Source organism: Miscanthus floridulus, unplaced genomic scaffold (assembly GCF_019320115.1).
Source record: "Miscanthus floridulus cultivar M001 unplaced genomic scaffold, ASM1932011v1 fs_647_6_7, whole genome shotgun sequence".
Lineage (NCBI taxonomy): Eukaryota > Viridiplantae > Streptophyta > Magnoliopsida > Poales > Poaceae > Miscanthus > Miscanthus floridulus.
Window position 1 is genome coordinate 78,598 of NW_027097060.1, and position 16,048 is coordinate 94,645.

At 46.0% G+C, this 16,048-nt stretch overlaps 1 protein-coding gene across 1 annotated transcript; it reads right to left on the reverse strand.

Moving 5' to 3' along the window:
- Positions 1-10,218: 10,218 nt before the first annotated feature.
- Positions 10,219-10,885, reverse strand: LOC136532530 (protein ALP1-like). The gene is made up of 2 exons (XM_066525117.1): positions 10,756-10,885; positions 10,219-10,670 (listed from the first exon to the last, which is right to left on the reverse strand). Exons 1-2 carry the CDS (start codon positions 10,883-10,885, stop codon positions 10,219-10,221), a joined length of 582 nt encoding a protein of 193 aa, XP_066381214.1.
- Positions 10,886-16,048: the final 5,163 nt, after the last annotated feature.

Genomic DNA, 16,048 nt, shown 5'->3' on the forward strand with positions numbered 1-16,048 from the left:
AATAGACCCGACACAGACGACATCCGTAGGACATGTGGAGATGGTGACCCGGCATGTGTAGTGCAGTCAACTAAACACAGGGCTTGGGACATGACATCCACTCAGGCTTTTACAATCCCCCATGGCTAACTTTTCTTACTACTCTTCTTTTGCTTTGCCTTCCTTGTCCACAATATGCACCAACCTTTGTATGAACTGAGATAACGACATACACGCTTCCTCCAAAACCACCTCCTCATGTTTACTTGAGCGAACACTATTTCATCAACCTGTTCTGGATTTTCCGTTTGAACACCTGAATATTTCCAAGGAAAATATTTTGTAGCAAAAGCGGTATAGCGTTGTAACTTGGTAAAGGTACTTGGTCAACAACCTTGATACCAGCACATGCCGAGCAGCGTCACCATGTGGTAGCTGTTCCATAGGGGCCCTCGGTTTCATCATAGCACCATAAGCTATTAACCTGGCACTATTACCAACTTACACGCCATGAAGGCGGCGGGGTCATAGACCATAGAATAAGAGTAGTATTGCAAGGAAAGATGCAAACAACAAGGGTTCCTTTTGCAACAAGGAACAAAGAGTTTAGGAGTTTAAATCCAACAATGGATTGGATTTAAAGAGATTCAAGTGTTCTGCTGGGACATCCACAATTAGTCAATATAGTGTCCTATGTTCTCCAATCATGCCTGGTCAGTTGGTATCTGAATGGTAACTTCTCTTGTAACCCACTTAACATCGCCCTTGAAAACCCTAAACACATCTAACGAGACTTAAGGGTAGATGGACGCAATAAACACCGCAAACTAAACAAAATGCACATTCCAATGGTCTTATACGGGTACATCTTACAGGCATCCAGTCTCCCATTCATGACACATCATTCACCTTCCCTATGGTCAGACTACCTCAACAACTATGAATGAGAAACAACAGCAAGAGTACAATGCTGGAGAACAGCGTTGAAAAACACTACTACTATGGGTACATCATCCTAAGGCAACTAATCTACTCTAGACCACACATCTTCATTCTTGGCTCAGCGGATTCTTCTACCACCCTGGCTATGGATTTGCCTCTACTCTTGGCAATGGTTGAGTGAGAGGAATCAAGGGTTCTACTTCTGATACTTCTGAGGGTGGAGGTGCTGGCGGTACTGAAACACCGGTTCTCCTTCTTTCTGGCGGATGGATAGGGATTCCCTCCACAATCAAGGGATCCTGCCATTCAACAGCCATCGTCCTCTGCTTGGCCCTGGTGACAAGATAGGCCTCACCCAACTGATGGACATGCCAATCTTCGGCCTCCTTTAGAGCTTTCGACATGGTAGTCTCCCAACTCTCAGCGGCTGCCGCACTGGCATGTTGAAAGCTCTAGTTTGGTTTTGGATAATTGATAAAACCCTAAGTGCTAACCTAGTTTATCAAGATGATTATGAGATAGGTAGCACTACTCCAAGTGATGAAGCAATGGCGAAGATCATGACAATGGTGATGGCATGGTGATGGTCATATGCTTAAACTTGGAATAAGAAGAAAGAGAAAAACAAAAGGCTCAAGGCAAAGGTATAAAATGTAGGAGCCATTTTGTTTTAGTGATCAAGACACTTAGTGAGTGTGATCACATTTAGGATAGATAGCCGTACTATTAAGAGGAGTGAAACTCATATCAGAATGCGGTTATCAAAGTGCCACTAGATGCTCTAACTCATTGCATATGCATTTAGGATCTAGTGGAGTGCTAATACCCTTGAAAATGTTTGTGAAAATATGCTAACACTTGTGCACAAGGTGATACACTTGGTTGTGTTGGCACATCTACAAAGGAGGTGGTGTTTGTAGGGTTGAGATGGGTTTGGGTCCCTCTCTCCCTCCCGCCGAGAACTTCTTCACCCTTGCTCCAATGTGCCAACCACAAGAAATTTGCATTCGGCGCAATAGAAAATAGGCATTCTATTTTCCTGAAAGCGCCGAATCCCACTTAGGGTTGAGGCGGGATTCGGCGCTTTCGGGAAAATGGAATGCCTATTTTCTATTGCGCCGAATGCAAATTTCTTGTGGTTGGCACATTGGACCAAGGGTAAAGAAGTTAGAAGTAAAAACAAGCTGATCGCAAAGACGCTGGCATCGGTCAACTGACTGGACGCTGGGTCTGAAAGCACCGGACCCTGGCAGCGCACGTCCGGTTAGGTGTGGCAGAAAGGTCGCCAGTTTTGGTGTTGCACCGGACGCTAAACCTAAGATGCACCGGACGCTGGTTTCTGCGTCCGGTCAAACTGACATGGCGACACAGTGACTAGGGTTTAGCACCGGACGCTGATCTGTGTCCGGTCAAGATGGACCGGACGCGTCCGATCGAAGAAAACCAGATTTGGACCCTTACTGTAAATGACCGGACGCTGGTGGTTCAGGGTCCGGTCAGTTTTGCCAGAGCGTCCGGTCAGTTTTGCCGGAGCGTCCGGTCAGTTAATAGCCATTGTGATCTGGCGGCTCAAGTTTAACTCAGAATGACACGTGGCTTACATCTGTGGACCGGACGCTGTGTCCAGGGTCCGGTCAGTATGACTGGAGCGTCCGATCAGAGCGCGTTTTGCCCAGTGAAGGGGTATAACGGCTCTATTTGATGGGGCTCTATTTATAGCCCCATGGCCGGCTCAAGGGAGCTCCCTTGCACATTTTCGTTGACATAGCAACCTTGTGAGCTTAGCCAAAGTCCTCCCACTCATCTTCATCATTGATTCATCATCTTTGTGAGATTGGGAGAGAATCCAAGTGCATTGCTTGAGTGATTGCATCTAGAGGCACTTGGTATTCGTGTTGCGCTGCGGATTTCGCTTGTTACTCTTGGTGGTTGCCACCACCTAGATGGTTGGAGCAGCGGTGGAGGATCGACACAAGTTGGTGATTATTCGTGGCCGCCTTCGGTGATTGTAAGGGGAGTTGTACCTTCCTGGCGGAGTGCCGAAAGGTAACTCTAGTAAATTGCTTGTGTCATTGAGTTACCTCACTTGTGGGTCGGTTCTTGCGGTGTCCTATCGTGTGGATGAGATTTGTGAAACACCTCTTAGCCACCGAACCACCAAGTGTTGGTCGACACAACGGGGACATAGCATGTTGGCAAACACGTGAACCTCGGGAGAAAATCAATTGTCTCTTGTCTTTGGCTTCTCCCGGTGATTGGCTATATATTCATCTTGTGATTGGTTCATCCCCTACACGTCAGTATAATCACCTTACTCACTTATTTACATTCTTGCAAACTAGTTGACACAAGCTCTTTAGTGTAATTAGAATTGAGAGCTTGCTTTATTATTTATATTCATCTAGTTGAGCTCTTTAGAGTAGCAAGTTTGTGTGCCTAAGTAATCATTGCAACTAGAATTGTTGGATAGGTGTCTTGCAACCCTTGTAGAGCTAGAGCAAGTTTGCATTACGCTATTTGTCATACTAATCAAATTGCTCTAGTTGATTTATAGATTTTTTTTAAATAGGCTATTCACCCCCCTCTAGCCATATTAGGACCTTTCACATGTGCTTCAGCAAGCTACAACTGGAGCATTCTAGAGAAGATCTTGGCTTCCTCAGCTCGACGAAGGCACGTCCTCAGCTCCGAGGCTTGCTGGTCATACTACTCATCCAGAGCAAGTAGGTATGTGGTGAAGTGCACCACGGAAGGACTGTCTTCTTGTGCATCCTGCCCTTGCAAAGCCTCCTTGCAAGCCCTCCATGCCCGCCGATTCTTGTCCAAAGGTGGAAAGAACCTCATTGGGGTATGGGCAATGGGCTCTTCATAGATCTGGCAAAGATACCACAAGGCTTTGTGGGCCACAACCTGGTAGGTGTCGACGAAGCAAAACTCAGTTGCGGTCATATTTCTGGCTTTAGTGAAGTCAGGGAACTCTTCACTCTTCCTGATGTAGACAGTAACCTCGCACCGCTTGGTGCCATGCTTCTCATACTCACAGCCCTCATACTCAAGATGATCTTTGACTCTGAGCTTTTGTAGGGTGGCATGCAGGATTCTAGGAAAACCCTCAATGTTCAGGCAGTAACTACTAACCCAGGCTCCTGTAATCCCTAGCGGTGGTTGTGAGGAAGGACTGAGCAAAAAGCTTGCTCAAAGGAAAAGCTAGACCAGCTAAAGTGCGCTGAGGGGTGGTACCAATGGCTAAGCCAGGCCCTGCTTATAAAGGCAGAGCGGCAGTGGTCCTGACGCAGTCCACTAGGGTTCCTGCACCGAATCACTATGAATGAGGCGACCAAATTTTCACGTGTTCAAGGCGAGTGAGGTCCGAGGCCATTACTAGCTAGTATGACTACAAGGCAAGTGTCTGACCAGAGTGTAGAAAAGGGGTACGATGAGACATGGGTCACGATAGGCGTGAACCATAGGTGAACGCGAAGCACGAAACCACATTACAGAAATAACTTTAGATCAGAAATGGGGCAGTCGTGCACAATATGACATGCATGACACTTATGGATAGTGTATCTGCAAGCAATACGTCACTATAATGCACAAACAGGATATGCATGAATGCACGTCCTATACGTCCTTTCACTGTTGCCAACATATGGGGCAATCGTTCTTAGATTTTTGGCACATCGCTCTCTTTCTGTAACTAGTCGATACTATCGGACTATGCTTAAGGTTAGTGTACCTACAGAAACTTGATTAAGTCTACCTAAGTCAGCAGAGTGCCATCTATCCTGGGTACATAACCATAGTAATAGGGCTACTTATATATTTCGCATAAAAACGTCCTATTCTTTGAGAAGAATTTGTTGTCAGATTTTATTTAGAAAATGTTTTCTAAGCTTTATTTCCTCATTTATGCTCTGATACCACTTGTGGTAGAACCACCTAATCTAATGTCTCTTAGGAGTGCTTGTCTTTCATTAGACACTAAGCACTCAAGGGAGAACACTAAATTACACAGTTCCGTCGGGCACACCCCAAGGCAAAACCCAAAAATCCACATTTTTCCATCAGGATCATAAATGATAGAATGAGGCTTACATCATTATTACATTTCTTACTTCACTTTCCATGTAACATCAGAGTATAATATTTATGATTTATAACAGCAGAATATAAATATGTTATTAGAGTTATAAACAATTTAATTGAACAGCGGAATATAAGCATGTGATTAGAATTACAGCGGAAATAAATAGCTATTCATGACAGGATGAAGCATTGATAACTAACTAGGACAACCGATTATAAAACTTCTATTTATAAAAACATTTGGTGAGAGTTATCAATAAAACTATGATTGCAGCGTAAAGGAATCCTCGCTGAGCCTACCAGGAGGAATCAACACACAAGGGTCAGCTCTAGCATCCACCATGGACCTGCAACAGGGGAAATAAAACCCTGAGTACTCAATTGTACTAAGTAAGACTTACCCGATAGGAGAAAAGAAAAGACTACAAGGATATACAAGGCTATCTGGCTTGTGGGTTTATTGCATCTGTAGGAGCATTACTAAAAGTGTGTTCTTATATTCGATTTTTATTAGCAGTGCATTGGTTCATTAACTAACCATTCTATATAAGCACCTGTGCTACTTTCAAGTAGGTGGTAAGCAATCAGATTTCCTTTTATCATCTTTCATCTTCCAGTTCTTACTACGATGCTAGATTTTAGACAAGTCGTACCGGTGATTCATGAATCAATGCCCCAGCTGGGTACCCCGAAAACACATGCCTCGCTTGTACCCCAGACACAAGCAGGACCAACCCACTACCCTCCTATCACGGGGTCCAAGACCCCGTCCAAACTGGGACTCCAGGCCCCCGCCCCTGAGTCCCGAATTTAGTGCGGTGCAAGGGCCTCCAATACCCAAAAACCACCCTGACAGTCGGTCTAGAAAGAGCCAGAACCCATGACAAGAGAGTAACAAGTCTTTCCTACGCCCATACCCAAGTATGTGCTCGAGATAATAAGTCTGTGACTTGCCCATCGTCCAATGCAACGACCGGTCCTTAACCAACACAGACAGGGAAAAAGTGTAACCAAGCTATGCCCCGTTGGCCGTAGGACACAACCTCTTACACCCACCAATACCCAAACCATATCCTTGCCCGGTCACCATTTATCATTTCCACCATTTATATTTTCCAAGTGATAATAATACAGTAATAAATTTCCTATCTCTCCCGAGTGACAGACAATCACTCGACTTCTATTGGAGTGATGTAGCATAGCAATCTACACGATCCTATCATACTAGTAAAACTCATAGGATAAATATATATATATATATATATATATATATATGCAAGTGGGTTTCATTCAACTCCTTAAAACTTAATGCAAAAATATAATTTAAAGTGCAGAAAAGTAGGGGTTATGCACCGGGGCTTGTCTGGGTAAGATTTAACCAGAAGTTAGCTTTCCATCATGGCGACATGATCTCCAAAAGTACCATTTCTCTAGCAACTCCCGATGACTCCGCGATCCATCGACATCCCTATTATGTTATGCAATGCAAAGACATAATTAATCAACTGCAACCGTGACTCGTAAAATACGATTTACGCCTCTCAAGCTAACGAGCTAGTTCTAACGACGACCATACTTAGACTGTGGATCCATGTTGTCGAATAAGGCGTTGCTCCCCAACAATTGCTTTAGTCATGAAACCCCAAGGCATTTCTTTATCTATTTCATTGATTTAATATATATCCAAACTAGGGCTCAATAGTTAACCTAACGAACTAATTATTCTGGAGCTATAAAAATTACAGTGAGTAACTAATATTATTACGAGTTCACTACAAAATTTTTAGAGTCAACACTATCATCATTTTACCACAAAAATTTCTATAAGTTTATATTTTCAAAATATTAAGCATTCTAAATCAATTAGAGCAACCCTAGAAACATCTTAAAACTAGGTGAACAAATTATACTAACAAATAGATCCTGATTTTAGGAACCTAAGAAAATTAGTTTCACAATTTTTGGATGCCTATACTATTTTATATTGATTTTACAAGTTAACTAGAAACCTATATTAAAAAAGCATTTAGAAAAATGGAAAGGGCTGGCGGCAGCTAAGCGGCCTAGTAGCCCCAACGCGGACGCGTGGCCCAGGCGCACGACGCGCACGCGTGGCCCAGGCACGGTGGCGGCAGGCCGACAGCGCAAGCAGGCCATTTCGGCCCAAGTTGGCCCAATCTGATGGAAAGCTGGTCCAGCATGAGTGAGCCTCTAGCCCACGCGCGGGAGCAGGCTGGCCCAAAAGGGGAAAGCCCAAGGTGTGCTATCCATTTTACAAAAAGGACCCTAGGTTTTTAACTAATAAACCTACGATCAAGCTCACTATTCAAATGAGTCACCCGTTCTTCGCCTAGCACCTTATATTTGCCTATCTTCACCGTTCCCCAGTCCCGAGCAACATCAGAGCAGAGCACCATGGCGGGGACGCACTGACGGCGGCCAAGACCGACCAGGGAGGGCACGACGGCGGCAGAGGGGTGGTGTGGGGGCTTGTGGGGGTCGCACCACACCGGTGGGCGCAAACGACGCCACCAGAGAAGCCCCGTGGTGGCTCAGCCACGCACGGCAGAGGTGTGCAGGGCAGTCGCGAATGACGCACGCGATGGCGAGGGCGTCGGGCCTAGCTCCACCCCAACAACGTACACGCGGGGCTTTGGGAGGTCGATGTAGAGCCGCTACTAGTCGTGTTAGGCTTGGGGGTGCTCCGAGCCAAGCTGGTCACAGACACACCCATGGCGGTCAACAACGAAAACAACACATACGTGGACACCATTGAACTAATGGCTTCCGATCCACTTTGAAGCCCTCTATAACTTCCTCACGGTGCTTGGGGTTCAAGGAATTGGAGGGATATACCTTGTGTACGACGAATTTTGGACCAGAAGGGAGGATGTTCATGGTGTGGACAACGGCGAGGACGCTGCGGCTCGGGTGGCGGGAGCGGTTGCAAGTGCAAGCAGTGGCCGGCCACGCGCACGACGTGCAGAGGCCACGACCGCGGCGGCAGGGAAGGCACGTGACCACAACCGGGCTCGCCTGGCCACGGCGCGGACCGAAGCGGAGGAGGCGCCTGGGAGGGGCAGCGCCGTGGAGCAGAACGACAGGTCCTGCGTGGGGCTGAGGGGGTGCGCATGCGCTCGCGAGGGGAAGGGCTAGCACCGGTGGGCATGAAGTGCGGCGCGGCAGCGCGGCCCTAAGCTAGTGGTGGCTGCCATGGCCCAGCGCTGCGGGGCTGCAGTACTGACGCTGGACCATGGGGTTTGCGCTCGCCCGCAAGGGACCAGGCAACAGACGGCGTGGCCACGACGGCGCTGCAGGGCGCGGGAGAGAAAGAGAGAGCATGAGCGTGCGAGGCAGCAGCGACGACAGCGGGCCATAGCGACGTCGGCGCCGACGGTAGCAGCAGGAGTGAAAGAGAGAGCGAACGGAGTCAGTGTTGAGCAAGTGCGAGTGGGAAAACGAGGAACGACTCGGCAATCCTCCTATAGGGTGTTCCAGAGCAAGGCCGCGAGGAAGCAAGCACACATGGCCACTACGCTCGTCCAGTACAGCAGTTGTATCCAGCAGAGAAGGGACAAGCAGAGGCAGGCAAGCAGAGAAAAGAAGAGCAAACGACAACTCAACAACGTGGTGCGACGCAAATAAATTGGATGACTGACTCCGAGCGGGGGACGCACCACGTCACCTAGCGATGGATGGCAGTGAGGTGCCTTGTCACCCCAGAAGCCAGGACTGACGGCCACTAAGCGATGACTGTGAAGCGGCACGGATGTACGATGGGGTAGATGGATCAAGAGGCGAGGAATGCGCCACAATCACCAATGGCGACGAGACCCTGCGCGCAGCCCACATCCCAACGCGGCTAACCAGCATGAGATTAGGACACGGTAGCGGCAGCGGGACAGCCCGCCGAGAAGCAGCGTCGGCAACGCGGCCGCAGAGGCGAGACTGGCAACAAGGCCAGCGCGCAGGAAGGCATCGACGAGGCTAGGCGTGGACACAGGCATCCACTAGTGTGTTGTGTATGTGTGCGGCGTGTGTGTGTTGCCGTAATTTTTAACATACCTAAACTGAATTAATTTTAACAACTACGCATTTCATACACAAGTCCATACATCGTACTAACTCGTAGAATCAGAACATCTAGGAACTAATTAACCCGTTGTTCAATATAATTCGCCAAAATGACACTTTTAAACATAAGTTAAATTTTAAAATCCAAAAAAATCATTTCTATAAATTCTCTTAGGTCTAAATCTTAGTGCTAAATAAGTTTGTAACACCTTACAACACCCCGCGCGTGGCTCATCCTTGCCATGCGCCACGGCTGGACCGCGGCATAGCAGAGCTCCTAATGTGGCAGGCGGCGATGTCCGACCCCGCGACGGGGGCCTTCTGTGCCCCTTCCTGCTCCTTCGGCATAGCAGCTCCTTCACGCCCGACAGCCCTGACCGGCTCTACGGCGACTGGAAGCCTCAGGACTCTGGGAGGTGTACGCGCTGCGGAGTGGCGGGTTTGAGGACAGGGCCTCGATGCCAATGCTGTGGGACGCCGAATGCCGCGAAGTGGTCTGCAACTGCAACAAGAGCATCGAGATCCTCAAGTTGCTCTGCCCCAGCGCAGGTATATGAGAAACTTGATCCCTTGTAGCATTGTTTTGACTAAATCATCAGTTACAACTTAGGGCCTGTTTGGTTCCTTAGTCCATGGACTAAAGTTTTAGTCCACCTTTAGTCCATGGACTAAAGTACTGTTTGGTTACTTAAACTAGTATGGACTAAAAGTAATAAATGTTGTGGTAGGATGACTCATTTACCCCTGCGATCACGCTACTGGCGCCAAAACCGTTGAGAAATGTCCAGGCGCCAAGACCACGTACTGGAGCCAAAATAGTGGAGAAAAATGAGAACATAAAGTCATGGTGGCGCCAAGACCCTGCTGTCCCAGGCGATATAAAGGTCCTGGCGCCAAGACCTTGCTCATACAAAACGTTCTCGTCACTATCAAACACTCATACAAACATCATACACATTCAAACACTCATACAAAACGTCATACACATTCAAATAGGCGATATGAAGGTCCCATGCGATATGAAAATGTTCATACAAAACATCATACACATTCAAACACTCATACAAATGGAGGAAATTGTCCATACAACAGTAGCACACGACAAACATAACATCACCATTAAATAGTAGACATCTATGCTCTATTGAACAACCCATCGGCTATCGAATCACCGAATTGATTCATGGTGTGATCTTCATCTCCATGACGTGTATTAGATACTTGAGAAGACGATGCTTCCGAGAGTGGAACAAAGTTCTCGTCACTATTAGCCAAATCAAAGTCCGCATCCCCCAAATAACTATCTCGAATGAAATTGTGTAGTGCCATGCACGCAATAATTATTTGACTTTGCTTTGGCATAGGATAACTAGGTAGGTCAAGCAATATCCTCCACTTCATCTTTAAAACTCCAAATGACCGCTCAATGACATTACGAAGTGAAGAATGAGCATAATTAAACCATTCTTTTTTACCTCTTGGCACTGGTCCTTGTCTAAACTCCGGGATATGGTACTTAGTTCCCTTGTACGGTGCAAGATAACCCGGTCGGTTTGGGTAACCCGAGTCAACAAGGTAGAATTTTCCTACACATAGCAGTCAAATGGTTTATGCAAGTCACATGCCAAGTATTGCTTTAATGAGACAACATAGAAAAGAAAAAGTCAATACCTTCAGGTGGATGTGGAAATTTGTCTCCAAACTTGTCAATGGCATCTTTGAATACCCTCATATCATGTACTGATCCAGGCCATCCCGCCACGACAAAAGTAAACCTCATATCAAAGTCGCATATAGCCATCACATTTTGAGTTGTATATCCATGTCGTCCCGTATGTTGTACTACCTTGCTAGTTGGTACTACAACAGGGATATGTGTCCCGTCTATTGCTCCAATGCAACTGTCAAAGAACGGTGTAAAGCGAGGAGCTTGCAATCTAGGATGGACTGTCCTAAACTGTGGGTCCTTTGGCTTAATGATATCAACTGCTAGCTTGGTTACACTCTGTAGAACTTTATCAAACTTCCTACATACTGTCTCCAGTGACCTTGTGAAACAATCTTCAGCTTGTCGAACAGACTGAGGGGCACCACATATCCATAAAAACAGCCCTAAAGCCTCCATAGATGGCATTCTCCTAGTGGACTTCAATCCATATGACCCAACTAGCACACTATGGAGCCCCAAAAAGATACCTTCACTCATCCTAAACATATTGAAGCAAGCTATCCTACTTCCTAGTGTCCTCATAACCCATTCAAAACCACTTTCTGTAGCTACTCTATAAGCCGCTTTGTTCATGTAAGTGTCAAAATGGTACATACCCATCAAGGCAGCAGCTATGGTTATGATTTTCCTCCTCTTCTTCTGAGACTCGAATATGTATGTCTGTACTCTTCGATCATAATCATCTCTATCATCTTCTTCCCATTGATCATCATCAGACTCATTTTCTTCTTCCTATAAGATGGAACAGGAACATGTCAGTGTTCTCAATTGCTTCTAGAACCACAAAAGCAAGAACCACAAAGCATCATCAGAAAACATCACAAAAGCAAGAACCACAAAGTAGACTTAAAACATGTTCTGAATATAGTAACAAGTCTTAACAAGTCTTAACACAGTAACATCACCATCAAACAAGACTAAGCATTAAAGGTCTTAAAACATGTTCTGAATAATAAGGTCTTCAAACTAGTCCTAAGCTTAAGGTCTTCAGTAGTTATTGTAATCCTGGACTGCTTTCTTCAGCCAAGTCAGTCGGTCTTCCTTAGTGTCCATCATGTTGAAGACCATCCTGTTGTACTCAGAATGAAACAGTCTTGTTGCAACATAAAATTCTTGTGTGTTTGGTCCTGCTCCAGCATCTTTGACCAAAAACAAGCATCTATTTATGTCTTCTTGAGCCTCTTCCTTCTTCTTCTATGACTCCATCTCCCTCATTTTCTGCCTCTTCTCAAACTCTTCCTCCCTCATTCTCTATTTCTTCAGTAACTCCTCCTCCCTCATTTTCTGCCTCTTTTCCAGCTCCTCCTCCCTCTGTCTTGCCATTTCTGCCAGTGCTTGTTCATCCTTGTTTCTACTAACCTGCAACTCACTTATAATCCCCTGGAACATCTTCATCATTGGGCTCTTGCTCTTCTTAGCTGGACTTGCGGCTGTGTCTGCTGTACTAGTTGTTCTCTTGCGGCTGTTACTGCTTAGTGGGCTATGTACAAAGCCTTCTCCTTCTTGATCTTCACCCTCCTCATCAGCCAACACCTCTTCTTGTTGATGCGAAGAACCAGGGATGCAAGAAGATGATGCATCAACTATTACCCCATGAAACATCTCTGCAAGTTGTTCTACATAAGTAGGAACACCATGCATGAACTTCTTACATTCAGATCTTCCCTGGAAAAACAGAAACAAGTAATCAGAAACATAGCAACAATAAAGAAAAAAGTACATGGGAGTGAAAACTAATTCAGTTACCTCTAACTCCCGTTTCCACCATGCAGCTGATGCTATGATAGTGCCATCAGGTCTTCGACCTAGTGCGGTACTAGTATTCAACATAGTCCAGAAGGAGTACAAAGTCTTGCATTGAGTCCATCTGTTCCTCAATTGCTTGACATTTAAGTTTAGTCTAGTCTTTAATAGAAAACCTTGTCTCATCATATTATACCCTCTACGTGACATTGTACCATGCAAGCAATTCCCTGCCCTTATTTGTTCAACCGCTAGATCACAGTAAATATGAGTGTTTTCCTCGGTCCAACTCGCCTTGTCATATGCAGTCACCTAGCAATCAGAAGCATTAACATTCATCTACAGGGCAGCAATCTGTATCCCTCTAATGTGGATGGTCAAAAAATAGTGTGGCTACCATTCATCTAACATTCATCTAACATTCAGAATTTGTGGCTAGCATTCACAAAAAATACTCAGCATCACAAATAGCTAGCACTCAGAAGCATGAAAAAAACTCAGCATGTCAAAAATACTCAGCATTTGTGGCTAGCATTCACATTCATTTAACATTCAGAATATGTGGCTAGCATTCACAAAAAAACTACAAATAGCTAGCACTCAGAAGCATGAAAAAAAATACTCAGCATCACATTCATCTAGCATACAGAATCTAGCATACATTCATCTACAGGGAACAGGTCCAAGTTGTGGCTTACCCCCTGGGAGTCTTCATCTTCATCCTCACCGGTGCCACTGCCATTTTCCTGTGGATGGTCGAAGTTGTGGCCACCACCGCGTCCACCAACTCTACCTCCCCCACGGGTCCCCCCCTCTACCTCCGCGGCTACCAACAGCTCCACTGCGTCCTTGTACTCTGCCTCCGGTGGATCCGGCAGACCTCGCCCGGCGACCTCCACGAGCTCCGCCACGACCAAGCCCTCTGCCTATAGGGGCACGAGGAGGAAGGGGATAGTTCACTCCATCATCCCTGGCCTGGAGGAACTCCTGGTACGAGTCCAGGTTGGGGAACACGTCGGCCTGCGAGTTCAGGTCGAGGTTTTCCATGTGCCGGTGATGAACGGAGAGGCTGTGAGCTGGCTGCGAGGTGAAGGGCCCGAAATCATATTCATCGCTGGCGTCCTGGGAGGGGAGGAAGCTTCGGGTACCTTGCGATGAAGAACCTTGAGAGAGAAATTCACGGTTGTGGTCCATGGTGTTGGGGAGGGCCGGGATGAGGTCGATCCGGCATGGGGAGGTAAGGAGGCCGTGGATCCGGCGTTGGGAGGGCCTTGGGCGGTGGATCAGGCAAGGGGAAGAAGGATGTGGTGGGGGGCGGCCAGACCTGGATGCCGTGCTTGCGTCGGGAGCAGGCGTGGGGAGGAGCGGCGGGAAAAGCGGGGAAACGGGAGGGGGAGCGGCCGGCGAGAGCGGGGAAGGTACCAGCGGGCGGGAGCTGCCGCCGGCGACGAGGGAACGGATGGGCGCAGTGGGAAAAGCACCGCGGAAGGTGGCGGCGCAGGGACCAGAAATGGGGAGGAGCGGCGGGGAAACGGGAGGGGCAGGGGAGTTGGTTCGGCGCAATAATGACAGGGGCAGGGGAGTGAAAGAGAGTTTTAGTCCACTTTAGTCCAGGTTTTTGGACTAAAGGACTAAAGGATTTTAGTCCACTTTTAGTTCAAGTGTTTGGCTGTTTAGTCCAACTAAAGTGCAAATTTTAGTCCATGGGAACCAAACAGGCCCTTACAACAACTGGATTCTCTGACTGTCAAAAACAACAACTGAATTCTCTGATACTATGTGCCAATGGCTTCCAAAATTATCAACTGCGGCAACTGTGTTCTCTGATCAAACTATCAATTGCAGGTTGGGGGCAAACAATCATATGGATAACAGTTTACAGTTTGCTATCCAAAAAAACCAATCACGTGCATAATAGTGTATATTGCAAACCAGACACCAGCAAATTGCATAGCCTTGTTCAGATTAACGGTATGCTACATAAACATAACCCCTAATGCAATGCAGTTGTAATGCAAGCAACCAATTGGACTCTATGCAGACTATATATGCTGCATAAAGATGAGCATGTTGATTTCCAAGCTGGATACACAGCTAAATCCAAGGTTTCATCTAAAACACACTGATTACACATGAAGATGCGATGCAAATGTGGAATATGAATGTGATGGATAACTATATAACTTAATTGGTAGATAAAGTCTATCGTAAGAGGATAAATATATGGAAATATCTATATGAATATTTTATTAGAGCACAAACACAAAAGAAAGTATTACCTGAATACAAAATTAAACACACGTGTAAATGCGATACGAATGGGTAAAAATGTGAACTAGGATTAAAAAAAAGTAGATAAATAATTGTAAGTAAAGCCTATCACAACATTGCAAGGAAACAAGAAAGTACTTATCAGTATTGTGTTAGAATGTAGTCACATGAGAGGGAGTCTTAACTACTATGCCTAACACGCATGAAAGTGCAAAATGAACAACTATTAATTGGGATAATTGGTATGTCTATCACAATTTGATACATAGAAAGTATCTATCTGAGTATTGGGTTAGAATACGAGCACATTAGAGAAAGCAGCAAAGGTAAGGAATCTTAATTAGTCGCTGGTCCAAATTTATACATAAATTTTTAATACTTATTATCTCTTAAAGTTGCTAAGTGTGCACTTTTTGAAGAAGCGTTAGGCGCTAGGCAGGCGGACGGACTCTGGTGCGCCTAGAGGTACCTAGGTGATACCTACATCTTGCTAGGTGTTTGTACTTTGTGGCCGCTGAGAATAATGTCATGTTAGATAAAAGAAATTTCACCATAATAAGAGAAATTTTACAATGGTTGGAAAAAACATGGGCCATCCATTAGGCAAGATCAGACGGTAGAAAAATAGGAGGTACCCAACTGAAAATACCTGAGGTACTAAATAGGTAGGGATAATACCAAATTAGGTGGACCTAGTACCAAAATACGTGGGGGCAAGATCTGTTTTTTATTTTTGCATTTTATTTTTAAATAAGGGTAAATCAGCCATTCTAGGTTACGGCCGCCATTCATCTCGTATGTTTGCACCTAGCCGCCTGGCTCCTCCGCCCTTTGCACACGTCGCCGATCCTCTTGTTCCAGGTGGCTATAGGTGAGCACACATCATTGTTTAGGATTCTTAGGAGAAAAATTGGTCATACATTTGCATTTTCTTTCTGCAGTCTTTTGGGACTTACCGTAACCAATCAACATCATTGTGTAGGCATTTAATGAAAAGAATTGGTTCATTTGTTAATCCAACGTTATGTTACTGCAAGGAGCATGGATGCAAACGTCCTTTACCAACATGTTCAACTCGACATTGACTTGATGCAAGCACGTGAGGCCATGGACAGAAAGATCGCTCAAGAGCGAGAGGAGGAAGACCGGACCCTGCGGCAGGAACATGATGATATGGCCCTAACACAGGATGCCCGAGCTCTGCTTTGCGGGGTCGATGAA